Genomic DNA, 27,199 nt, shown 5'->3' with positions numbered 1-27,199 from the left:
GCTCAAGGTTGACTCAGCCTTCCATCCTTCCGAGGTGGGTCAAATGAGGACCCGGATTGTGGGGGCAATAATGCTGGCTCTGTTAAAAAAGTGCTATTGCTAACATGTTGTAAGCCGCCCTGAGTCTAAGGAGAAGGGCGGCATAAAAATTGAATAAATAAAATAAATAATAAATAAATAAAGGGAACCCTCCAAGAACCCATCCTAGAGCTGAATGAATGAAATATCTTCATTGAATCTTTTGTTCTGTACAAAGTTGAATGTGCACAACAGCAGGTGAATTTGATGGTCCATCAGTGTTGCTTCCTTAGTAGACGGTTTGATTTCACAGAAGTGTGTTGTTTAAGGGTTCCCTTTATTTTTTTTGAGCAGTATGTAACGTATGGGTGTCAGTCCCCAAGTGTTTTGATTGCTTCACTGATGGATCTGGGCGTTGGTTTAGAGATCTCTGTCGCCTCCATTGCTCCTGAAGAGTTGACCAGGCCCTGTTCTCTCTCTTCCAGGGGTTCCCTCAAAACCTTTGTCCACACCGTCCATCTCCTACAAAAACAGACCGCTCTAGGGTCTCTGCCTGTGGCTGACGTGTTGTACAGGTGAGGAGGGGGAGGAGGAGGAAGGTGGGGGCAGTGGAAGGGGAGGGTCAGAACCTCAGAGGAGCCCTGCTGAATCGGGCCAAAGCCCCTCGAGTCCAGCATTCTGTGTCCCACAGTGGCCCATCCATTGTCCATGGGGATCTTGAGCAGAAAGAGAAGGCAAGACCCTCCCTTTCCCCGGACCCCCAACCAATGGGATCCAAGGGGACCCTGCCTGCCCCAACCAACAGAACACCCCACATGTTGCTCTAAACCACGTGCATTAATTCAGTAATGCCAGGTTCTTTGTTTCCTCCCAATAATTGGTGATCAGTTTCCGGTCACAATTCAAAGTGTTGGTTATGACCTATAAAGCCCTTTATGGCACCGGATCAGAATATCTCCGGGACCGCCTTCTGCCGCACAAATCCCAGCGACCGGTTAGGTCCCACAGAGTGGGTCTTCTCCGGGTCCTGTCGACTAAACAATGTCGTTTGGCGGGACCCAGGGGAAGAGCCTTCTCTGTGGCGGCCCCGGACCTCTGGAACCAACTCCCCCCAGATATCAGAGTTGCCCCCACCCTGCTTGCCTTTCGCAAGCTCCTTAAAACCCACCTCTGTCGTCAGGCATGGGGGAATTGAGACTTTCCCTCGCCCTAGGCTTAAAAAATTCATGCATGGTATGTCAGTATGTATGATTGGTTTCTTAAATTGGGGTTTTTTTAAATTAACTTAAATATTGGATTTGTTTACATTATATTATTATTGCTGTGAGCCGCCCCGAGTCTGCGGAGAGGGCCGGCATACAAATCTGATAAATAATACAAAGCCGATGTACGTCAGCATGAAACAGCCCTCTCCCCTTAAAAGCCCGTCAAGGTTAACACACTATTTTTCTGTAGTTAATTGTTTCTATTTCACAGAAGTGTGTATTTATATGTGTGTGTCTCCACATCTTCTCCCCGAAGGCTGCTGCTTTTAGAAGGTGGACCCGGGTCGCCCTCCTGCCTCTTAGGGGGCAAGCACATGGTTTCCTGGGGCTTTGAGGACATGTTGCCGGCCCCTGATGCTAACCCTGGCTCCAGCTCAGAAAATAAAGGTAAGAACACGGGCAGGCTGGAGGTGGCTGCCCTTAGAGGTGTGACCTTTTCAGGACAGGCAGGAGCCGTGGCTAAAACGATAGCAGGGCGGGGAGGCGGTCAGAAAGTTCCATCCCACGGAGAATGAGCCTCCTCTCGAGGGCAAACACAGGCGCTTTTAAGAAGGTTGCAGCTTCTGAAAAGCAGGAATGGAAATGCAACTAGGACCCCCAATAACTAGGGCCCCCGAGAAGGAGTAGGGGACCGTTCCAGCCGCCGAATCTCACTTCTCTCCTGCTTAATGGAAGCCACTTTGCATATAAAAAAACGGACAAAAAGTGATAATCAAATACAATTGCAAAAACAACACAGAAAAAAAAGAAACATAGAAACATAGAAGATTGATGGACGAAAAAGACCTCATGGTCCATCTAGTCTGCCCTTATACTATTTCCTGTATTTTATCTTACAATGGATCTATGTTTATCCCAGGCATGTTTAAATTCGGTTACTGTGGATTTATCTACCACGTCTGCTGGAAGTTTGTTCCAAGGATCTACTACTCTTTCAGTAAAATAATATTTTCTCACGTTGCTTTTGATCTTTCCCCCAACTAACTTCAGATTGTGTCCCCTTGTTCTTGTGTTCACTTTCCTATTAAAAACACTTCCCTCCTGGACCTTATTTAACCCTTTAATATATTTAAATGTTTCGATCATGTCCCCCCTTTTCCTTCTGTCCTCCAGACTATACAGGTGGAGTTCATGAAGTCTTTCCTGATACGTTTTATGCTTCAGACCTTCCACCATTCTTCTAGCCCGTCTTTGGACCCCTTCAATTTTGTCCATATCTTTTTGTAGGTGAGGTCTCCAGAACTGAATACAGTATTCCAAATGTGGTCTCACCAGCATTCTATATAGTGGGATCATAATCTCCCTCTTCCTGCTTGTTATACCTCTAGCTATGCAGCCAAGCATCCTACTTGCTTTCCCTACCGCCTGACTGCACTGTTCACCCATTTTGAGACTGTCAGAAATCACTACCCCTCAATCCTTCTCTTCTGAAGTTTTTGCTAACACAGAACTGTCAAACTCAGATTGAGGATTCCTTTTCCCCAAGTGCATTATTTGACATTTGGAAACATTAAACTGCAGTTTCCATTGCTTTGACCATTTGTCTAGTAAAGCTAAATCATTTACCATATTATGGCCCATCTAGTCTGCCCTTATACTGTTTCCTGTATTTCCAGTTGTCAGGGCTGAGAACTGGACATAGTCAAAGGTTTAACTGTAAAATGAGACTCGTGCATCCAGCTTTTTTTGCTCCTGACGGAAAGAATCCCCTCGGCCTTTGGCAGACCTGACAAGGGGGGCAGCCATACAGGAAGTCCTCCATAGTAGGCAGGTGATGGTCAGCTGTGGCTCAAAGGAACGGTTTCTGCAGTGGCTTAGAAAACAACCTCTTCTCCCTCCTTGGACGCCTCTTGCAGATGCAGATTTAGGGCGCTGCCTGGCCGTGGATGGACTTTATCTTTATACCACCAACTCCGTCGGCCGTGGGATCAGCAAATTGGGCTCTGGATTACACGGTACTTTACGGTAAGCTCGGTCTCCGAGAGAGGAATGGCGGTGGGGAGAGAGACAATGCCGGGCGGGGCTTTCCAGGAGGGGAACGGGAGCCACGAAGAGAAGCCCCTGATTCGGAGCTCCCCTGCTCTTCCCTTTCAGAGGCTTCGTGTATTCCCGGAACGAGGAGCTGGAATCCGGCTGGGTGGCCTTCGGGAGTGGCCGGCTGCTCCACAGGCCAGTCTCTTTCGACAGCAAGCCCCACTCCCTTTTCCAGGTCATCGATACGAACACCCTCCAGGTAAATTCAGACTGGCTGGCTGTGCCAGGGCTTGGTTTGTGATCGAGTTGAGGAGTTCAGTTCCCCCGATCTTTCATCATCATCATAATAATAATACTAATTATTATTATTATTATTATTATTATTATTATTATTATTAATAATAATAACAATAATAATATAAAAATAATAACAACGATATAATAATATAATAATAATAACAAAACAACAACAACAATAATAATAATAAATACTTTATTGTCATTGTATGTATATACACACTATGCGCATGCAGCAAAATTCTTATGACGCCAAAGACCCATCTCAACATACATAACAATCCGAAAGAATATGCTCAACCCGCCACAATTTCCCACCTGAACCATCCCACATCCGCCACAACAGACCATGTAGTATTGTCCAGCAGTTCCCTGATGGTGACCCCTCCTAATACAGGAGTAGGCAAAGTTGGCTCTTCTGTGACCTGTGGACTTCAACTTCCAGAATTCCTGAGCCTGTCATGCTAGCTCAGGGATTCTGGGAGTTGAAGTCCACATGTCATAGAAGAGCCACCTTTGCCTACCCCTGCCTTAGTACATTGTTAAGTGCAGTTATAGCTTTGGGATAAAAAAAATGTGCTATTTGAGTTTTAATTGTTCTGTATCTTCTGCCAAAAGGCCCAAAAGATGGTAAGCAGGTTGAGAAAGAGTCTCTGAGAATGTTGTGCCCCTTTCTAAAACAGAGAGATGTGAAGATACTGTCCAAGGCTGGTGGCTGGAGCCCAGTGATACTCTGGGCAGTTCTAATGAGTCTCTGTAAAGCCTTTTTATCCACTATGGAGCTGCTCCCAAACCATGCAAGAATGCCGTAGGTTAGGATGCTCTCAAAGGTCCTGAGATAGTAGGACAACCATAGATTTTTCTTCCTGAACATTCTTGGGAAGTGTTGCCTCTTTTGATTTGATTTGATTTGATTTATTGGATTTGTATGCCGCCCCTCTCCGGAGACTCAGGGCGGCTAACAACAATAGTGGAACAGTATACACAATAATCCACTAGTAAAAACAATTAAAAACCCACTAAAATAAAAACCAAACATACATAAAATTGTAAATGCCTAGGGGGAAAGAGCATCTCAATTCCCCCATGCCTGACGGCAGAGGTGGGTTTTAAGGAGTTTACGGAAGGCAAGGAGGGTGGGGGCAATTCTAATCTCTGGGGGGAGTTGGTTCCAGAGGGCCGGGGCCACCACAGAGAAGGCTCTTCCCCTGGGTCCCGCCAAGCGACATTGTTTAGTTGACGGGACCCGGAGAAGACCTACTCTGGGGGACCTAACTGGTCACTGGGATTCATGCAGCAGAAGGCGGTCCCTGAGATATTCTGGTCCGGTGCCATGAAGGGCTTTATAGGTCATAACCAACACTTTGAATTGTGATCGGAAACTGATCGGCAACCAATGCAGACTGCAGAGTGATGGTGTAACATGGGCATATTTGGGGAAGCCCATGACTGCTCTCGCAGCTGCATTCTGCAGAATCTGAAGTTTCCGAACACTTTTCAAAGGTCGCCCCATGTAGAGAGTGTTACAGTAGTCGAGCCTCGAGGTGATGAGGGCATGAGTGACTGTGAGCAGTGACTCCCGGTCCAAATAGGGACGCAACTGGTGCACCAGGCGAACCTGGGCAAACGCCCCCCTCGCCACATGGTTTGGGAGCTGCTCCCAAACCATGCAAGAATGCCATAGGTTAGGATGCTCTCAAAGGTGCTGAGATAGTAGGACAACCATAGATTTATCTTCCTGAACATTCTTAGGAAGTGCAGCCTCTTTTGTGCCTTCATAATTGCCCTTGTCTCTTGGAAGGCTGTGTGGTCTTTGAGAAAATAACCAAGGTCCCTTGTGCGCCTGCCGTCGTTTCCTGGGGAGCTTTTCCCATCAGTCCACAGATGCTCGGACTGCCCAGCAATGACTTAGCACCTGAGAACTATGCCAGCCAACTCAATGCCTGAAACTCTGCCCTGGACGGTTCCCAGATGACTCAGCCTCTCGGTCTCCCTTTGAAAGCTAGAAATCCATTACTAACAATGTCCGAGGATGAGCACAGTGTTGTCTCCTGGCTGCATTTGAGGCTCCGGCCAAGAGTCCCAAGAGCTGAGGCAGCAGCAGGCAAACTTTGAGCGTCCGTTACCTGAGCCCTTTGCCGTGTAGCTTCACCAACCAGGTTGTTACTGTTAAGGAGTGTGCAGTGTGATCTCTTGAGTTTTCAAAGATACACAACCACAGAGGAAACGTGGAGGTCTTGCAGATGTCCAGCTGATAGTCCAGAGATATGAGTAATGGTTCAGTAAGACAGTCCAGATACATTAAGTGTATAAAACATTATTTGAATTATTATCTCCGGAGACTCTTGGCAGCTAACAGCAATAATAAGACAGTATACAATAATAATCCAATACTAAAAATGATTTTAAAAACCCATTAATATATTTATATTAATATAAATATTAATATTTATATTAATATTTACTTTGGCAAACATCTCAGTCAAGAACAGTCCTAGTCATACACAGTTAAATCAGTCAATACATATACAATACTATAAGTATTAATTGTTCAGCTTACAAATACATAAACCAGTATTGAACAGACAGTTTCTACTACAGCAGTCACAGAGAACATAATAGAAATAGCAGAGAGAGAGAGAGAGAGAATCACGCTTCTGGCTCCCTCTTGTGGCCATCTGTAACACTAACTCTTAAAACAATAGTGTTTCAATTCATTTAAGCATACATTGGTGGTTTATTGTATATACAGTGTTCCCTTGATTTTCGCGGGGAATGCGTTCCGAGACCGCCCGCGAAAGTTGAATTTCCGCGAAGTAGAGATGCGGAAGTAAATACACTATTTTTGGCTATGGACAGTATCACAAGCCATCCCGTAACACTTTAAACCCCTAAATTATCATTTCCCATTCTCTTAACAACAGTTTACTCGGTTTATTACTGATACTCACCATTGAATAAGACACTTAGTGATCCTGATATTTATAAACATAATTATTGATTAACAATAATTATTTTTTTGTTGTTTATTTGCAAAAATTATTAGTTTGGCAATGACCTATGACGTCATCGGGTGGGAAAAACTGTGGTATAGAAAAAAACCCGCGAAGTATTTTTTTAATTAATATTTAATATTATTGCCAAACCCAACCCTAGTACTAGCAGTTACACAAAGGAATATTGGGACGGTTTAGGCCTGGGGCCCCCAAACCTGGCAGGTTTAAGACTTGTGGACTTCAACTCCCAACATTCTGGGAGTTGAAGTCCACAAGTCTTAAAGTTGCCAAGTTTGAAGACCTCTGGTTTAGCCAATGGATCTGCAGGATGAAGGAAACAGCTGAATCCCAATTAGAACTCGTGTCTTCCTTTTGTAACACGTTGATGGAGCTCTTTCTCCCAACCTGTCTATGCATTAGGGCTTATTTGAGTGTTTCTGGTGGGGGGATATCGTGAGAGTAAAGGTGCTCTGAGAAGAATTAAACCTTGGGGGGAACCACCAGTGGTGGGGAGGGCAGAAAGTTCTCCCACAGTGTGGCTTTTGACAGAAGCATTTATTAAAAAACAACAAACCCCTCATTCACTTTCCAATGTGCTTGTTCAGCAAGTGTGACCCTGCAAGTTGTGATGCTTTTGTTTTGCCGTGATGAAAACAAATTTTGTTTTGTTTCCAGCGCTCTTCTTTTCTAAAAGAAGCAGCAGCTCCATCTCTTTGTGGCGTCAGTTTGAAATGTAAATATTGATTTTACCGGTGGATGTCGGGCCGGCACAGAACCACTTAGAATCTTTCAGGCTCGGTGTGTGTCATCATAAGTGCCAGTGAAACTGAACTTCTCCCTCCCTCCCCGTTTCTCTGCCCAGGTGTGCCAGCTCCTCCCAATGCCCCCCGATCACTTTCCCGTAGGCAGCACCATGACCACCGTCCACCTCTCTTCGGACGGGACCTACTTCTATTGGATCTGGTCCCCTGCAAGCTTGAACGAAAAAACCCCCAAGGGCCACTCGGTCTTCATGGACGTCTTTGAACTCAAGGTGAGTCTTTTTTCTGCAAATAGATATTTTATTTTTCTGCAACACAGAATAAAAAACAATACACACGTACAAACATTAAAACCATGCTTAGAGTCTGCGGAGAGGGGCGGCATACAAATCTAATTAATAATAATAATAATAATAATAATAATAATAATAATAATAATAATAATAATAATAAAACGTATGTAGAAATTTTCTTTTTCTATTAATGATTCAGTGGAGGCTTATTTTCTTCCTTTAAAAAAAACATTCTATAGAATTTATATAATATTATCGAATAAAGAAAACCTCAAAAAACAATCTTTTTCCCACCTTACATTAAAAAATTACATTACAAGACAAGAACCTTTTTTCCTTAACCCAGACGTGCTGTAAATGTATCTAATGTAAAATTTCTTTGGATTAGAATCTTAAGATCTAGCCAATGATTGGAACATTTGAATTTATAAACAGCCTTACGATAGCTCTAGAACTGGAAAGTATAATTTGTATACTTTTGTTATTTTCTTTTATTCTCTTTAATTCTTAAGAAACATAGAGCTAGCATTTCAGGAGAGCATGAAAAACTTTAATATGGGAAACTGCTCACTGATTATTAAACTGTTTATTTACAAAATATAGTAAGAAAGGAAAGAGAGAGCATGGTATCTCTCTAATGTTTGTTGTTCTTTTTATATTTTCTACTTTTTCTGTTTCCTGTTGTTTTCTTATGTGTTGTTCTTTTTATTTGATATTGGCTGACGGATGTTTACTTTTTGTACTATACTCTAATAATTTTTTTAAAAATTACATTACATCAGTATAAACAATATCAAATTCTACATTATGCCCATCTTAATTCAAACTTTCATTTCTACATTAAATTAATTAATCCAATATCAACTTATCCTAGTAATTACTATAGGTTATATATATGTATGTATGTATGTATTTATGTATGTATATGTCACATGTTTTTTTGCTGAATTTGAAAATTAATATCTAAATACCTAAAATATCTAATATCTAAAATAGAACAAAAGTACTCAAGGTGAGTCTTGTCCCCACATATGTTGCAATGGGCCTCAGGCAGACCGGTGAACGCTCTCTCTCTCTCTCTCTCTCTCTCTCTCTCTCTCCTCGGCCCTTGGGCCCCCCAGGTGGAGAACGGCCTCTGTGTGGCCAGGCCCCTCCAGGAGCGCATCATCCTGATGAGGAAAGAGGGGGACTCGGCCAAGAGCATCAACGAGATGCTTCTCAGCAGGCTCTCCAGGTACAGAGCCTCCCCCTCGGCCACCTTGGCTGCACTGACAGGCTCCACCATCTCCAATACGCTGAAAGAGGACCAGGCAGGTAAGGGGCACATCGTGGCCAGGAGTCTTGGCCCCCCTGCTTTTGTTGGCTTCCCTGCCCCAGGGGTCAGCTGATCCTTTGTAACCTTGAAAGACGGCGTTGAAGGGGGGACTTGATCGAAGTGTATAAAATCCTGCATGGGGTAGAAAAGGTGGAGAGAGAGGAATCATTTTCTCTATCCCACAATCCTAGGACAAGGGGACCCTCCCTAAAGCTCATAGGTAGGAAAGTGAGGACACATCAAGGGAAATATTTCTTCCCCCAGAGGGTCCTTGGTTGATGGGATTCCCTTCCAGAAGAGGTTGTGACAGCTGTCAGCCTGGAGAGCTTCAAGGCAGGATGAGACAGATTCAGGGATGCCAAGTGTATCATAGGTGGTGATTGAAATGGATGTCCAAGTGCCGCCTCTACGTTGGTTGAGGCAGGCAGGGTTCCCTTGGGTCCCATTTGTTGGGGGTCCAGGGAAAGGGAGGGTCTTGCTTTCTCTATCTGCTCCAGATCCCCTTGGACTCGAGGGGCTTTGGCCCCATTCAGCAGGGCTCTTCCTAGGTTCTTAGGTTCTTCTGGCTGGACAGGGCGAAACGCGTCAGATAACAGGGACAGCAGAAGAAAATCAGATACCTAGATGACAAAATTAGAAGTCAAGGTTGGGGAGGGGGGGTTGGATTCACACCAGAAGTAATTAATTGGGAACTAATAATTTTGGGGGGAGATTAATTATAAATAATGTACTAACTGGATACTGTTTTTATTATAATATGAAAATATTCTAAAATGTGTTGAAGAAGATTGTATGGAGAAAAATTTAAAAGAAATTACCCCAAAAGAGAGCAGGAACAGCGCCTGCTCGTCTGAGGGGTCTCATGAAGGACTTTCCTGGGGGGGGGGAAGGAGAGGGGAGATGTGGGCAGTGCCTCTTCTTATGGTCCTGCCTTTGGTCCAGGTTCTTCACGTCTTCTTCTGCTTGAGGTTGCTGGGCAGTATTGACTATTGCAACACGCTCTGTATGGGGCTGCCCTCCCTGTCTTTCGTAAACTACTTAAGACCCACCTATACCGCCAGGCATGGGGGAGTTGAGACACCTTTCCCCCAGGCTTTTTTATACTTTGTTTTATGTTTGGTATGAATGTGCTGTTTGGTTTTTTTAAATAAGGATAGGGTTTTATATGTTTTTAATATTAGATTTGTTCCACTGCTATATTGTTTTTATTGCTGTTGTGAGCCGCCCTGAGTCTTCGGAGAGGGGCGGCATACAAATCTAATAAATAAATAATAAAGAGTGTTTGGAGGCTGCAAATAGTTCAGAATGCTGCCGCGCGAACTGTCGTGGGTGCCCCTCAGTACACCCATATAACACCTAAGCTCCGCAAACTGCACTGGCTACCGATTGGTCTCCGGTCACAATTCAAGGGTTTGGTTATTACCTACGAAGCCCTACACGGCTCAGGGCCAGGCTATTGATGGGACCGTCTCTTGCCACAGACCTTCCGGAGACCAATGAGAGCACACAGACTTGGCCTCCTCCAGGTCCCGTTGACTATGCAATGCAGGTTGGCGGGACCTTCTCTGTGGCTGCCCCGGCTAACGACGTCTTTTCTTCTCCCACCTTGCTGGCCTTCCAAAAGGCTACGAGACCTTGGGCCTGTGAATTGTATCATGGCCAAGTCATACTGAATGAAGTGTGTGTTTTGATTGGATTGCTGAGTTGTGGCATTTAATTGGGGTTATTGTTTTAATTTGTACTTCTTTTTATTGTTAACTGAACTTTTTAATATATTGTTGTAAGCCGCCCTGAGTCCTTTGGGATCAAAGAAATAAGTGAGTCAATCTCCGTGTGCTTCTCACAACTCCCCTCCTCTTTCTCTCCCGCCCCCCCCAGCTGCTAACACCAGCTGTGGCCTGCCTCTGAAAATGCTACGGAAGACCCCCATCTACACCTGCGGGACCTACCTGGTCATGTTAATCCCGCCTCCGGGAGGCTCCGGCAGCTCGGCCACGCGGTCTCTCTTCGGGGGGAGCAGCGGTTTGTCATCCTTGAAGAGTAAGTCCTCTCCCCCCTCCCGGCCTTCTGGGGGGGGGGCAGGAAGGGAGCCTGGGGGAGGGGGCTGGGCTGAGTTTGGGGCTTCCCCACTGAAGCTGGAGAGGCTGGCTTGACCCTGACCCGAGCGGCGGTTTTAGCCCCCGAAGGCTAAGCTTTGGCCCTGCCTCCTGCGCGGTTGATGATGGCTGATTCCTCCTTTCAAGTCCTAGCATCCAGCCTGGTGTACAATCTCTCGGATGGTCAGTTCGCAAGCCGGGCAGACCTCATTGATGCTGCTGGGAGCTCCCTCGGACGTGGTGCCCTGGTCCCTGGCCTAGGTAAGCCCCGAACGTCGGCCCTAGATTGCAGGCTGCCCCAGTGTGGCTATCGATAGCCATTAAGCAGCTGGGCGTGGACAGAATGCTTGCGTGCAAATTTCTTGAGAGCAAATAACTCCTGAATGGTTAAACAGATAACAACCCCCACACACGTTCTGCTGTTGGAGGGGATAAGTTCAGAGAAAGAAGACACATTTATCCCCAGGGTCTGTGTAGGTGGACATACACGTACAACAGAATGAGAGAGCTGGAAGGGAACTTGTGGGTCACCTAGTACCATCTCAGATAAATCTTTGTGGTCCAGGGTTGGAGCATCCATAATCTCTGAAGGCAAAAGCACTTAGACTTATGCAGCTCTTCATAGGGCTTTCCCAGCCCCCTCTAAGCGGTTGACAGAATCAGCCTCTTGCCCCCAACCATCTGGGTCCTCATTTGACCCCCCTTGGAAGGACGGAAGGCTGAGTCAACCTTGAGTCAGGAAGGAAGGAAGGAAGATATGGAAGATATGGAAGGAAGGAAGATATGGAAGGAAGGAAGGAAGATATGGAAGGAAGGAAGATATGGAAGGAAGGAAGGAGAAACTGAGAAGGAAAAAGAAATGGGACAGAGGGGGGGGAAGACGTAAGGAAAGAAGGAATAGCAACAGCATGTAGACTTATATACCACTTCACGGTGGTTTCCCAGCCCTCTCTAAGCGGTTGACAGAATCAGCCTCTTGCCCCCAACCATCTGGGTCCTCATTTGACCCACCCGGGAAGGACGGAAGGCTGAGTCAACCTTGAGTCAGGGCTGAGATTTGAACTGCAGCTCTGTGAAGAGGCTGAGATATTTTAACAGCCGGTGTCTCTGGAGTTTTGCTCGCTTTGCGTGGCCGTCTCCTGGTGATACAGGGAGCTGCCACTCTCTCTGCGCAGGCGCCTGCTACGACGCCATGAACAACATGATCTGGACCTGCTCCAACGACTACATCGACCAGTGGTGCAACCCGGGGAACCAGGCCTTCCACTACATCTGCCAGAGGTTGGGGGTCAGCCACGTCATCTGCGAGCCACAAGGTAGGAGGCAGAAAGTGCCATCCGCATGGGGGAGAAACCCCCCAAGACCCCCGTAGCCCGTTTATTGGACATTATTCCCAAACATTGATGGGCCTCCCCGCTCCGTGATTGATCCTCTTTGCCAGGCAGATTTAAAAACACACACATTAAATTAAAATTAAAGAGGGTCACTTCTAAATTTCTTCTATAAAATCCAAGGTGGAAACGTTTACTGCAAGTAAATAAAACCCAGTCATTGGGGTGGAAATTCATTGGAAGGAACCTGAACATTATATTGAAACTAAGTGAAAGTACTTTAGATGATTCTGTAAAGAACACAGTATTATTATTATTATTATTATTATTATTATTATTATTATTATTATTAATTGGATTTGTATGCCGCCCCTCTCCGGAGACTCGGGGGGGCTAACAACAATAATAAAACAGTATACAAAATAATCCAATACTAAAAACGATTAAAAACCCATTAATATGAAAAACCAAACATACGTACAGACATACCATGCATAGAATTGTAAAGGCCTAGGGGGAAAGGGTATCTCAGTTCCCCCATGCCTGATGGCAGAGGTGGGTTTTAAGGAGCTTACGAAAGGCGAGGAGGGTGGGGGCAATTCTAATTTCTGGAGGGAGTTGGTTCCAGAGGGCCGGGGCCGCCTCAGAGAAGGCTCTTCCCCTGGGGCCCGCCAACCAACATTGTTTAGTTGACGGGACCCGGAGAAGACCCACTCTGGGGGACCTTACTGGTCGCTGGGATTCATGCAGCAGAAGGCGGTCCCGGAGATAATCTGGTCCGGTGCCATGTCACCAGGATGTCAGGCAAATGATGAAATATTGATATTTCCTAATTATTTAATTAGGGAGGCATTAAAATACTCCATTGAACATGGGAACATACAAAAATACAAATATTTTTATTCGAAAAAGCAAATGCTGGGAGACCTTTAGCTCCAGGTATGTCGATGTGTTCAGTAGCATCTTCTAAGAGTCATAGAATGGTTATTGTCATAAAATAAAAAGAAAACTAAGTTGAATATGAACTGTTTGAGTTCATATTTTTGTATGTTCCCATGTTCAATGAAGTATTTTATTGAATATCACAGAAGAAAATGCTATTAGTTGGGTGACACTGATCCGGAAGTGATTGCAGGTACAGGTAACTTTTGTATATATACATTTTCATTATATATATTTCTATTGTGCAGTCATTCAGATTGCACAAAGAATAGCATTGCTATGGAGTAAAAATATGACTGGATTTTTAAAAGAATGGGCTATCAATACGGTAATTATAGCTGAAAGTCATTTCATCTCAATTCAAGCAAGTAGGATGCTTGGCTGCATAGCTAGAGGTATCACAAGCAGGAAGAGGGAGATTGTGATCTCCTTATATAGAGTGCTGGTGAGACCCCATTTGGAATACTACTGTGTTCAGTTCTGGAGACCTCACCTACAAAAAGATATGGATCAAATTGAACAGGTCCAAAGACGGGCTACAAGAATGGTGGAAGGTCTTAAGCATAAAACGTATCAGGAAAGACTTCATGGACTCCATCTGTATAGTTTGGAGGACAGAAGGAAAAGGGGACATGATGGAAACATTTAAATATGTTAAAGGGTTAAATACGGTTCAGGAGGGCAGTGTTTTTAATAGGAAAGTGAACACAAGAACAAGGGGACACAATCTGAAGTTAGTTGGGGGAAAGATCAAAAGCAACGTGAGAAAATATTATTTCACTGAAAGAGTAGTAGATCCTTGGAACAAACTTCCAGCAGACGTGGTTGGTCAATCCACAGGAACTGAACTGAAACATGCCTGGGATAAACATAGATCCGTTGTAAGATAAAATACAGGAAGTAGCATAAGGGCAGACTAGAAGGACCATGAGGTCTTTTCTGCCGTCCGTCTTCTATGTGTCTATGTTTCATTTAAAGAGGTGGGTTAGGCAATAAAAATAAATAAAACAGCGGTGCTCTTTCCCCAGGAGATGCCATCGCCACCCCGGAGGTCATCAACCAGCTGCTGCACCACGTGGGGGCCATGTGCATCCATCAACTGAACCTGCTGGCAGCCAGTAACAACATGCCAATCACCAGCTTCCTGGCCAAGCAGCACCCGATCGAGGCCCATCACCTCAGCAGCATCTGCGACATCATGGAGAAGGCCATGGTCAATGGGGACACCTGCATCATACGCTGCATCCTGGTGGTCTTCCAGGTAGCTATACCTGATCCAGGCACACCTGAGCTTGCCCTCCCCCCTCCCTGACAGCTCAGATCCTAATGTGTGGAGGAAGAGGAGACTTCCTTGGTGTGTCTCCGTTGTGTATCAGGGGTCCTGAGGGCTCTTGAACCTGGTTGTTTTCTTGCAGACGTTACCCAAACTAGGTAACCTCACCTGTGCCAGTCTGTTGTGCATTTTGGAAAGAAATAATAATAATAATAATAATAATAATAATAATAATAATAATAATAATAATAATTTATTAGATTTGTATGCCGCCCCTCTCCGAAGACTCGGGGCGGCTCACAACAATAACAAAAACAATATACCGTGATACCTCGTCTTACAAACGCTTCGTCATACAAACTTTTCGAGATACAAACCCGGGTTTTAAGATTTTTTTGCCTCTTCTTACAAACTATTTTCACCTTACAAACTCAACGCTGCCGCTGGGATGCCCCGCCTCCGGACTCCCGTTGCCAATGAAGCGCCCGTTTTGGCACTGCTGGGATTCCCCTGAGGCTCCCCTCCATGGGAAACCCCACCTCCGGACTTCCGTTGACAGCAAAGTGCTCATTTTTGTGATGCTGGGATTCCCCTGCACCATCACAAAAACACGGAAGTCCAGAGGTGGGGTTTCCCATGGAGGGGAGCCTCAGGGGAATCCCAGCAGCGCAAAAACGGGCGCTTCGGGTTGGTGAAAGGGGTGAGTTTTGGGCTTGCACGCATTAATCGCTTTTCCATTGATTCCTATGGGAAACATTGCTTCGTCTTACAAACTTTTCACCTTAAGAACCTCGTCCCGGAACCAATTAAGTTTGTAAGACGAGGTATCACTGTAATAGTAATACAAATCTAATATTTTAAAAAGTATATATAAAACCCCAACAATTAAAACCATACAACACATGCATACCAAACATAAAATATAAAAGCCCGGGGGAGGTGTCTCAGTTCCCCCATGCCTGGTGATAAAGGTGGGTCTTGAGTAATTTGCGAAAGACAAGGAGGGTACACACAACAAATACACACAACAGACACCCCAGTGTTTTGGGGCACCCCCAATGGAGAGTTTTCATCTGGCTGCCATTCCATGGGCATTGCTGACTCCTTGATGGATCCGAAATGTGTTCTGGATTCTTGCCTCCCCCAGCAAAGAAGGCAACAATTTAGAGTCTAGGCCCGTGGTGGTTGCTGAAATAGTGTACGTGCATGCTATTGCACAGGGGCATGTGCCCACTCCCATATTCAGTGCCCACGGTCCCCCATTTTCTGACTTCCAGTGGGCCCAATAGGCCCATTTTTCGCCCTCCCCAGGATTCAGAGGCTTTCATGGAGTCTTCGGAGGGGGGCGGCATACAAATCTAATAAATAATAATAATAATAATAATTATTATTATTATTATTATTATTATTATTAAAACACCCTCTCCTGGTTATGTCAGTAAATCCGCATAGAAGGCAGATAAGCAGAGCGTGCGTTATTTCAAGGGCTACGCGTATATTCCTCCCTCCCATCTTGCATTGCAACGCTTGTCTTGCAGGTGGTTTTTAAATTTTTCTTCAGCCCCCAAACAGAGAAGAACCGGGAGATCGTAAGGCGGTCAGGCCTTTTGCTTTGGCAGCTCCTGATGGCCCCCGTCGACCAGATCAGCCCCGAAATTCAGAAGGAGGTCTGCCTAGCCATCAGGTAGGTCATTTGGCCTTATCCCACAAGGGCAAAAGTCTCCCCGTTGGTAGGGAAGCTCATTTCTCATGAATAAAAAGTACCCTAAATAAAAATCACCCAGGGCAGCTCCTCCTTGCTCTGTTTACTACGACGTGTAAATTTGCTGTGCTGTATGCCAGTGTTTCCCAACCTTGGCAACTTGAAGACATCTGGACTTCAACTCCCAGAATTCGCCAGCCAGCTGGGGAACTCTGGGAATTGAAGTCCAGATATCTTCAAGTTTTTATTTATTTTATTTTATTTATAAGTTGCCAAGGTTGGGAAACACTGGTGTCTTCCACACTTCAGCACATTTTCAAAAATATAGATTCTTACTTTAACCAAACCAGTGCTCGGATTTCCAGAATTCATGTCGTATCAAGTAATACCGCCAACAGTTCAAAGCATAGGCTGGCGTAAAGTCAGTTTAACGCAGGGCGCTCTTTGGATGTTTCTGCGCAAATGCTAATCGTTGCCTTTCTTTGCCTTTTTAAGTTCGGGTCTGAGCATCCTGTACCTTGGAGAAACAGAAATCAATAACCTCCTGAAACTGGTCTTGACCGAAGGTAAGGGTTTTTAAGGTGCTGGAGAGCAAATTAATTGGTACATCAAAACAAAAATCAGAACGTGGAGCTTGCAAAGGTGGTGTCCATCAGCGAGTGTTGATAGTCTACTCTGACTGATAGTATGATTGGAATTGGAATGAGTTTGGATGAATGGGTTTAAACGCTTGGGATTTTAAGACTTGGTTTTGTAGCTGGGGTTTATGATTTATACTGGTATTTTTTTAAAAAAAAATGATTTTTTTTTTAATGCCGCCCTTCTCCTTAGACTCAGGGCGGCTTACAACATATTAGCAATAGCACTTTTTTTTAAACAGAGCTAGGCTATTGCCCCCACAATCCAGGTCCTCATTTTACCCACCTGGGAAGGATGGAAGGCTGAGTCAACCTTGAGCCGGTGATGAGATTTGAACCGCTGACCTTCAGATCTACAAGTCAGCTTCAGTGGCCTGCAGTACAGCACTCTACCTGCTGCGCCACCCCGGCTCAATTTTGCATTGATTTTATCCTGTAGGCCGCCCTGAACCCTTGGAGAAGGGTGGCTTATAAAGTGAGAGGTTTGCATCACAATCCCAGGCTTGCCTCTCTACATACTGTTGTGAGTGCTCCTTGTCCACCTCAGGTCATGCCTGACTCTGAGGAGGATGAGCCAGGCCCCTCTGGGTACCCTGGGCCAGGGGGGGTTGCCAGAGGAAGCTGAGAGCGAGAGGGAGCCTGAGGGAGCTGAGGTGACATTGGGAGAGTGGTCCTAGTCAGAGAGTGAGGAAGACACCTTAGTGGAAAACGACTGGATCCATCCTCGCTATAGCAGAATGCTCAGAAGGCGAGAGGAGATCCAGAGTGGAAGGTATTAATTCACAGCCTTAGCCCTTGGAGGTGGGATGTCACTTCCAGGCAGTATAGAGGAGGAATGGGATTGTGGGAAAGGGGTGCGTGAAGTCTCAACCTTTGGGACTCACTGCTCACAGTCACTCATGCCCTCATCACCTCGAGGTTCGACTACTGTAACGCTCTCTACATGGGGCGACCTTTGAAAAGTGTTCGGAAACTTCAGATCGTGCAGAATGCAGCTGCGAGAGCAATCATGGGCTTCTCTAAGTATGCCCATGTCACACCAACACTCCGCAGTCTGCATTGGTTGCCAATCAGTTTCCGGTCACAATTCAAAGTGTTGGTTATGACCTATAAAGCCCTTCATGGCACCGTACCAGAATATCTCTGGGACCGCCTTCTGCCGCACAAATCCCAGCGACCGGTTAGGTCCCACAGAGTGGGTCTTCTCCGGGTCCTGTCGACTAAACAATGTCGTTTGGCGGGACCCAGGAGAAGAGCCTTCTCTGTGGCGGCTCCGACCCTCTGGAACCAGCTTCCCTCCCCAGAGATCAGAACTGCCCCCCCCTCCTTTCCTTTCATAAAGTTCTTAAGACCCATCTTTGCCGTCAGGCATGGGGGAACTGAGACATCTCCCCCGGACCTATACAAATCTAATAAATAAATAAGAGACCTGGAACTGAGGGTGCGCTGGAACGAAGCTTTAAAACCATGGTTTCTGTTGCAAAACTATCCTCCCTGCTGCACGCTGTGTTAGCCCTGTGGTTTTACCAAGACTGAGTGCTGGCGCTCTTCCCAGATCAGAGCTGGCTCCAAATGAGACAGGATCTGCCTCTGTGCTGTTTGTTCACCCTGCGCTTTCATCCCCGTGTGCTTGGTTTTGAATAAAGAGGGAGTTTTTATTCATAAAGAAGTGACTGGTCGGAGATTGGCATTTGCCAGAAGCCCACGAAGCAGAACACTTACCTTCCCCCGTGAATTGGCCCATTCTAGGAGACCGGAACAGCGGCCTGGCCCAGCTCCGAGATGTGATCTTGACCAACATGGCCGAACAACTCCAGAACAACCGATTTGGAAGCGATGATGATGACCACTCCAGGTAAACAAGCAAGGGCTGTGCGCACGCCGGTCGAATGAATCTGGGAGTCTCCCTCCTGGGCAACGCAGGTGGGCAGGGGAAGCCAGGGTGGCTCTCCCGGCCAACTTACAGGATCAGGGTGTCCAGCAAACCTGGGAAATCGGAGGTTCGGGAAATATCAGGGAATTATTATTTTAAATATTAGATTTGTTACTGTATATTATTTTTATTATTGCTGTGAGCCACTCCGAGTCTATGGAGAGGGGCGGCATACAAATTAATTTAATAATAATAATAATAATAATAATAATAATAATAATAATAATAAGCCAGTGAAAGTGGTCCCAGTGGTACTTGGCACGCTGGGCGCAGGGCCAAAGGATCTCAGCGGACATTTAAAAACCTTTGGAATTGACAACATCTCCACCTGTCAATTGCAAAAGGCCGCTTGACTGGGATCGGCAAACAATTCGCCCCTACATCACACAGTCCTAGGTGCTTGGGGAGCGCCTGACAGGTGATGAAATACGAAATCCAGCATAGTGATCTCGTTTGTTGTGTTGTGCTGACATAACAATAATAATAATAATAATAATAATAATAATAATAATAAATAGGGAATTCGTGGAAAAAACAGACTAAATTGGGGGAAGGGACGAAAGTGTATTAAAATGTTTAAAAGCCAGGGGAAAATCATGTAAAAAACCCCACACGGATCGCGCTGCCTGGCAGAGTCAAGCCAAAAGGAGCATAGCTGTGGCAAGAACTTCCTTTCTCACCCACCAATATTTCTCCACGGCTGAGCCATTTGGTACGACGTCATCTCTGACCGTGGCCTTAACTAGGTTGCAGGTTACAGGGAAATGTCAGGGAATTTCAAAATGCCTTTTCCCCCTGGACACGCTGAGGATGTCCTTCTGTTTGCCCTTGAGTCCATGCGTCTTCCCTTCTAACCCCCCACACCCCCCCCCCCTTTGCCCCGTCTCTTCTGCCTCCGAAGACTGAACGATGAGCTCCTGCACTACATTCTCAAGATCGTGGTCCGGGAATCTTGTATCTTAATCACCAAGTGCCAAACGGTCTCTCGAGAGGAATTCCAGAGGCTTCTCTCCACCGTGCCTGTGAGTAAACCTCTCTTCGGGGGCTGCAGTGGGGAGACCGAGCGGAAGGGGGGGGGCGTTTCTCCTTTTGGGGGAATCTAGATGGGTGGCTCTCCTCCTTCTCTCGCTCCTGGTCTGAAGGTTTAAAGTTTTCACCCTCTCAAGTTCATCCTTGTTTTTAATACGTTGCTCAAAAAAATAAAGGGAACACTTTAACAACACAATATAATTCCAAGTCAATCAAACTTCTGTGAAATCAAACTGTCCACTTAGGAAGTGTTCTGTCAGGCTCTCTGGTAGACTCCTCCCACAAATTCACAGGTACAAATTTCAGACACACACACGTTTGAAAATTCAAAACAATGTTCTTTATAATGAAAATTCCCTTAAACCAAGCCCTCTTTTGGGATAGCCAAGAGCCCTAGTCTCCAAACAAACTGGTATAATTGGTACAAGTCCCTTATCAGTTCTGTGATACTTAGCTTGCAGCTGTGAGGCAATTCACAGTCCTTCTTCTTTCACAAAGTGACACACACTTTGCTTTGGTTTAGTTTCAAAGCGGGGGGAAAATCAGCACACAAAGGTCAAAGTCAGCAAGGCAGTCACGAAACACAAGGATCAGATAATCCTCCACAATGGCCAAACCTACAGGCTGCTCTTTATAGCAGCCTCACTAATGACCACAGCCCCACCCAACCACAGGTGGCCTCATTGTCTTTGATAATAATCTCTCAGTTGTTGCTGCCTATGCATCGCTCTCCGCATGCGTGGCTGTATCATTAACTCTTGTTCCGAATCCAAGGAGGAGCTAGAGAATTGATCTCCTTCTGAGCTGTCTGCCCCACTCTCCTCCTCCCTGTCACTCATGTCTTCTTGGTCAGAGGAGCCTTCATCATCAGATTCCACCGGAGGCAAAACAGGCCTGCAGCATGTGGATGTCTCCCCCACATCCACAGTCCTTGGGGCAGGAGCTGGGCCAGAGCTAACCACAACAGGAAGCAACACCGATTGACCATCCATTTCACCTGCTGTTGTGCACCTTCAACTTTGCACAGAACGAAGGATTCCATGAGAATATTTCCTTCCTTCAGATCTAGGATGGGTTCTCTGAGTCTTCCCTTTATTTTTTTCAGCAGTGTATAAACGGGATTGCTTCATGCTGACTTGTCTTTCAGTTTGATAAGGTCCAGGAACTTGCCATATTTCTCCCCAATTTTAGCTCGAATTAATGTGTCAACATTTTATTATTTATTTATGTATTATTTATTTATTTGACTTCTATGCCAGCCAATCCCGAAGGACTCAATTCAGCTTACAATAATAATTTTCTGGCACACGCTGTGACACACATACACACACACCCCCGCAGTGGGAGACGGACTGAGCCTTTTCCCTGTGTTCTCCCCGGTTTGTGAGTTTCCCTCGGACCCCCGAAATAGCCTGCTGGCTTCCCTTGGGAAGGAGCTGGGCCCAAACCCTCCCCGCTTTGTCTTGAAGGCCGCCTCTGCCTGCCTGCGGTACCTGATGGCCGTCCAGAACCACCTTCTGAGTAATACCGTTTTGATTAAACCCGACGAGAGCGATGACAGTGACAGCTCCTTGCAGGGAGAGACCTTGAAGGTACAGGTAAACACCAAGTCCGAAACGCCACTGCCCTCGCTTGCCTCCTGGCCCCGGCACTGCCACCGCCGCCTCCTCCTCCTCCTCTTCAGCCGACCGGTGTGGCCCTCTCCGTCCTCAGCGTCTGTGGTTGCGGTGCTCCGGCTGGAATCGGCCCCCAAAGACCCTCTTCTCTCTGCTTGGAGGAGGAGCCCCGGCTCAAATCCACTCCTGGCACCTCCGGCAGAATCTTTGCATTGGGCCAAACAAGCTCTCTGGCCTCCCCCCCTACAGCTCTTCCTCCGGGCTAGAAAACCCGTCCACGGGGTGTGTTTGTTTGTTTATTATTTGTTTGTTTATTGGATTTCTATGTCGGCCTTCTCCGAGGACTCAGGGTGGCTTAAAACATATAAAAAACAGTAGGCTACAGTAAAATTAAATCCAATTAAATTAAATCAAATTAAATTAAAATTACGTAACTATCTAAAATCCCTAGTTATATTAAAATCAATCACACCCATTCGTACAGCAACCGCACAATCGTCCGTTGGCCAGCAGGCCAAGGTCTAATCGGCCCAAGCCTGGCGACATAAATGAATCTTCAGACTCTTACAAAAGGCTGAGAGGGTGGGATTCTCCGGAGGGAGCTGATTCTAGAGGGCCGGGGCCCCCACAGAGAAGGCTCTTCCCCTAGGCCCCACCAAGCGACATTGTCTAGTTGACGGGACCTGGGGAAGGCCGATTTTGTGGGATCTAACTGGTCACTGGGGCTCAGGAGCAATGTGAGAAAATATTATTTTACTGAAGGAGTAGTAGATGCTTGGAACAAACTTCCAGCAGACGTGGTTAGTAAATCCACAGGAAACTGAATTTGAACATGCCTGGGATAAACATATATCCATTGTAAGATAAAATACAGGAAATCGTATAAGGGCAGACTAGATGGCCCATGAGGTCTTTCTCTGCCGTCAATCTTCTATATGGCAGCAGGCAGTCTCGCAAGTAATCTGGCCCGATGCCATGTAGGGCTTTATAGGTCATAACCAACACTTTGAGTTGAGTCCTGTAACCAATTGGCAGCCAGTGCAGACCGCGAAGTGTTGGAGAGACGTGGGCATAACTGGGGAGGCCCATGACTGCTCACCTCGCTGCGTTCTGCACAATTTGTAGTTTCCGGACACTCTTCAAAGGTAGCCCCACGTAGAGAGCATTGCAGTAGTCGACCCTCGAGGTGATAAGCGAAATGCTTTTTAGTTTACAGTGGGAGAGGTCTGCGCTCCCCTTTGCTAGCTTCTCTCAACCCTGTCTGGAAAAGCCCCCCCTCAAATCCCCCCCCCTCAAATCCCTCCCACAGGGGCTCAACCTGCTTTCCGTCAAATTCATCCAGTCAAAGTAGAGTCCCCGAATCTTTTCCACCCACTTCAGGGGAGGCTAATGCTCTCCAAAGGGATGGGTTGACTTTGTCTCTGTTGTCTGACCCGTTTTAAGATGAGGGAGGGGTGCGGCTGGGCCCAGTGTGCCCTCTGCTTGGTTGAGCCCCCAAATGGGCCCAGGTGGTTCCGTGTTTGTTTTCGTCTTGCTGTTCAGGAAGCTACATGTGGCTCATCCTTTGTCCTCACTCGGACACGTCCATCACCGTCTGGTCACTAGATGCTCAATGTTGTCCACGCCACGTGCCATCCAGCCACACCCATCATTTCGTTTCCGTTGGTTTTCTTCTGTTTCTCTCTCATCCTCTCTTCCCTCCTAGGACGGTCTCGGACCTTGTCCGGCCCAAAAGGCAGGCTGGATTAAATCGTTCTGATAAGTACCGGCAGAGTTGGGTCCCGGCCTGCTTAGCATCCCGCTACGCTCTCTGGCTGGAATTTCCTGTGTCGGTTTTGCCTCCCTCTGATTCCCCCCCACCCAAAAAAGCAAAACCTTCTTGGCAGCCAGGAATTCTGACCATGCGAATCAGGGCAGTGGGACCAGAGAGGCAGAACCATCTCATTTAGGTTCTAGGGCAGGTTTTTCAGGGAGCGGTCAGTCTGAGGAATCTTCGTGTTGGGGTGTCGTGGTTTAGAGCGGGGGTCTCCAACCTTGGCAACCTTTAAGACCTGTGGACTTCAACTCCCAGAGTTTGCTGGCTGGGGAATCCTGGGAGTTTAAATCCACAAGAGTTAGATTGATTTAGAGCAGGGATTTTCAACCTTTTTTGAGCCATGGCACATTTTTACTTTTACAAAACCCTGGGGCACATTGAGAGGGGGGGGGGGCCCTAAAAAAAGTTTGGACAATTTTTTTCTCTCTCTCTCTTCCTTTCGCTCTATTTCTCTCTCCCTCCCTCTTTCTCTCCCTTCTTCTTTTTTCTCTCTCTCCATCCCTCTTTCTTTCTCTCTTCCTTCCTTTCTCTCTTTTTTGCTCTCTTTCTCCCTACCTCCCTCTATGTCTTTCTCTCTCCCATCTTCCCTCCCTCTTTCTCTCTCTCTCTCTTTCTTTCTTTCTCTCTTGCTCTCTCTTGCTCTCTCTCTTGCTTTCTTTCTCTCTCTCTTGTTCTCTTTCTTTCTCTCTTGCTTTCTTTCTCTCTCTCTCTCTTTCTCTCTTTCTCTCTCTTGCTTTCTTTCTCTCTCTCTTGTTCTCCTTCTTTCTCTCTTGCTTTCTTTCTCTCTCTCTCTCTTTCTTTCTCTCTTTCTCTCTCATGCTTTCTCTCTCTCCCTCTCTCTTGTTTTCTTTCTCTCTTGCTTTCTCTCTCTCTTGTTTTCTTTCTCTCTCTGAGCTTTGCGGCACACCTGACCATGTCTCACGGCACACTGGTTGAAAAACACTGATTTAGAGAACCACATTGAAAAGTCTGTTTAATTCAGCTTCCCCAACCTGGTAGCTAGCAGAAGTGGTTGGGAAACCCAGGTTAACAACTGGGCCCGTGGGGCTGCGGGCTTTCCCCCCCCTCTCTGGAGATCATCCTTTCTGTCTTAGTTGGACCGATTTAGGAAGGTTAATTTGGGGGGCTGGTAAGAAGTGTGGCCTTTGAATTAAGTGGCCTCCAGAATCACGGGAGTATTTCAAGTCTTTCAACCGTGAGGTTTCATTACATACAAGACCTCGGTGGCACAGAGGTTAGAACGCAGCATTGCAGGCCGATTCTGCTGCAGTTCGAGTCTCACCAGGCTCCAGGTTGACTCAGCCTTCTGTCTTCCCGAGGTGGGTCAAATGAGGACCCAGATTGTTGGGGGCAAGAGGCTGGCTCTCTAAACCGCTTAGAGAGGGCTGGAAAAGCATTGTGAAGCAGTAGACAAGTCTGAGTGCTAAAGAAAGAAAGATAGAGAGAGAGAGAGAGAAGGAAAGAAGAAAGAGAGAGAGAAAGAAAGAGATAGAAAGAAAGAAAGACAAAGAGAGAGAGAAGGAGAGGAAGGAAGGAAGAAAGACAAAGAGAGAGAAGGAGAGGAAGGAAGGAAGAGAGCCAGAGGTGGCCCAGTGAATAGAGGGCAGTACAGCAAGCCGCTTCCACTGACTGCTAGCTGTAGTTCAGCAGTTCAACTCTGACCACCGGCTCCAGGTGGACTCAGCCTTCCATCCTTCGGAGGTGGGTCAAATGAGGACCCAGATTGTTTTGGGGCAAGAGGCTGGCTCTATAAACTGCTTAGAGAGGCTGTGAAGCAGAACACAAGTCTAAGTGCTATGGCTATTGGTTTCACAGACAGAGGTGGAGTGATAGGAGCCTGGTGGTGTTTCTTTTGTTAAACGTGTCCTGCCACCCCCGACCCATGGTAAGAGAGTCCTGCGTGGGGAGGTTGGGCTGGTGGTAGATCCCCCACAGGTCCTGCTGCTCCTCAAACCTCGCCTGGCTTGTTTCCACGCTCATCCCATTGACTTTGGAAGCCTGTCTTTCTTTTGCATGAGCCTCTGTGTTGGATTTAGAAGCAAATTCTTCTGTGGGAGACACCCCCACCCCCCCACCCTGAAACGCAGTTCTGAAATTTGGTTTGTCTCCTTGCAGGAGCTCAAGACCAGCATCTTGGCTCTGGCCATGCAGATCCTCACGGGGTGCGATGAAGTCCTGGAGAAGCTGCAGCAGGTGACCACCACCCTGATCAACAGCGACATCCCAGACAGGGAGCAGAGGTAAGGCCTTTTATTCCAGAAAAGCCTCCCTTCCCCCCCCCATCTCTGTCCAAGCCAAAAGACCCCCATGAGCATATACCCCATGAGCATATACCTCTAGCTGCATAGCTAGAGGTATCACAAGCAGGAAGAGGGAGATTGTGATCCTGCTATATAGAGCGCTGGGGAGACCCCATTTAGAATAATACTGTGCCCAGTTCTGGAGACCTCACCTACAAAAAAGATATTGACAAAATTGAAGGGGTCCAAAGACGGGCTACAAGAATGGTGGAAGGTCTTAAGCATCAAACGTATCAGGAAAGACTTCATGAACTCAATCTGTATAGTCTGGAGGACAGAAGGGAAAGGGGGACATGATCGAAACGTTTAAATATGTTAAAGGGTTAAATAAGGTTCAGGAGGGAAGTGTTTTTAATAGGAAAGTGAACACAAGAACAAGGGGGCACAATCTGAAGTTAGTTGGGGGAAAGATCAAAAGCAACGTGAGAAAATATTATTTTACTGAAAGAGGAGTAGATCCTTGGAACAAACTTCCAGCAGACGTGGTTGGTCAATCCACAGTCACTGAATCTAAACATGCCGTGGATAAACACAGACCCATCCTGGGATAAAATACAGGATAATAGTACCAGGGCAGACGAGATGGACCAGGGGGTCTTTCTCTGCCGTCAATCTTCTATGGTTCTAAAAAAGGTCAAACTCAAATATATCGTCTGAAGCTATAAAACCCCAGTAAAAACCCACGGTTAAACTGTCCAATCAGCATACAGACATATCATTCACACAATTTGGCCATGATAGATGTTAATTCATGACCACCACCACCCAGGCCTGCCGGCAAAGCAGAGTCTTCACGACCTTGCAGAAGGCCAGTAGGGTGGGAGCAGTACAGACCTTGGGGAGTAGTTGGTTGCATAGAGCCAGGGCAGCCACAGAGAAGGCCCTGTCCTACAGCCCCGCCAACCTGCGTTGCTTGGCCAACGGGACCTGGAGGAAGCCAATTCTGTGGGTTAGCAGTTTTTGGGCCAGCTGTTCCGGAAGACTCAGGTCTAAGGTCCAACTCTCAAAGGTTGGAGTGGGGAGGACCCAGGCCTGAAGGGGGGGACCTTTCTCGAGAAGGCCCTGCATAAAGCCAAATGCTGCTGGTGGTGGGGAACTTCCGTTTCAGATTGAAAGGCCTGGAGCAGGTGACCAAAGCGACCATCCTCGGCCACTTGCTTCCCGTGCTGCTGACCTCCCTAATGCATCCGAATCTCCAGACGTTGATGGTGGCCGACCCTCTCATGCCGCAGCTGGTGCAGCTGGTCCTCTACACCAGCCAGGTACCGCCTTCTCTCCCCCACCCCTTTGGGCATGTCAATTTCCCTAAATCCCTGGGCCTCGTGATCCATTCGCCTGCCGTTGTTGTGTTGCAGACGGCCTTGTTGCTGAAAACTCAGTCTCCGGTTTTCTCGGACGCCTGCGGTTCTCCTGCAGGGACTTCTGAACCGAGGAGCAAGCTCTTCCCCGATGAGAGGTGATGGGTCTGAGCATCTCTCTCCCCCTCCCTCCCTGGATATATGTCACATGTCGTTGCTGAATTTGAAAATTAAGGGAGACTAGGATAGATCTATTTCGGCCTTATTTTGGCCTCATCAGCTAGCCATACCCCCACTGGGACTTGA

The 27,199-nt window shown here is 46.7% G+C and overlaps 1 protein-coding gene across 5 annotated transcripts in view; it reads left to right on the top strand.

The window, feature by feature from the left end:
* HECTD4 (HECT domain E3 ubiquitin protein ligase 4) overlaps positions 1-27,199 on the top strand; it is an 89,232-nt gene that overhangs the window by 5,876 nt on the left and 56,157 nt on the right. For 3 of the 5 annotated variants that reach the window (XM_070763310.1, XM_070763312.1, XM_070763309.1), the window contains exons 3-20: positions 504-593; positions 1,540-1,670; positions 3,140-3,248; positions 3,378-3,516; positions 7,413-7,583; positions 8,726-8,918; positions 10,798-10,959; positions 11,163-11,276; positions 12,191-12,331; positions 14,317-14,549; positions 16,100-16,245; positions 16,759-16,829; positions 18,651-18,756; positions 19,736-19,856; positions 21,333-21,461; positions 25,411-25,535; positions 26,704-26,857; positions 26,951-27,051. In XM_070763310.1, the coding sequence (XP_070619411.1) occupies positions 504-593; positions 1,540-1,670; positions 3,140-3,248; positions 3,378-3,516; positions 7,413-7,583; positions 8,726-8,918; positions 10,798-10,959; positions 11,163-11,276; positions 12,191-12,331; positions 14,317-14,549; positions 16,100-16,245; positions 16,759-16,829; positions 18,651-18,756; positions 19,736-19,856; positions 21,333-21,461; positions 25,411-25,535; positions 26,704-26,857; positions 26,951-27,051 (2,436 nt within the window). The remainder of the gene's footprint in view (positions 1-503; positions 594-1,539; positions 1,671-3,139; positions 3,249-3,377; positions 3,517-7,412; positions 7,584-8,725; positions 8,919-10,797; positions 10,960-11,162; positions 11,277-12,190; positions 12,332-14,316; positions 14,550-16,099; positions 16,246-16,758; positions 16,830-18,650; positions 18,757-19,735; positions 19,857-21,332; positions 21,462-25,410; positions 25,536-26,703; positions 26,858-26,950; positions 27,052-27,199) is intronic. The other 2 variants (XM_070763311.1, XM_070763314.1) reach the window with 1 other exon arrangement.

This window comes from Erythrolamprus reginae, chromosome 10 (assembly GCF_031021105.1).
Source record: "Erythrolamprus reginae isolate rEryReg1 chromosome 10, rEryReg1.hap1, whole genome shotgun sequence".
NCBI lineage: Eukaryota > Metazoa > Chordata > Lepidosauria > Squamata > Dipsadidae > Erythrolamprus > Erythrolamprus reginae.
Note: the sequence above shows the minus strand (reverse complement) of the source record. Positions and strands in the feature narration are given on the sequence as shown.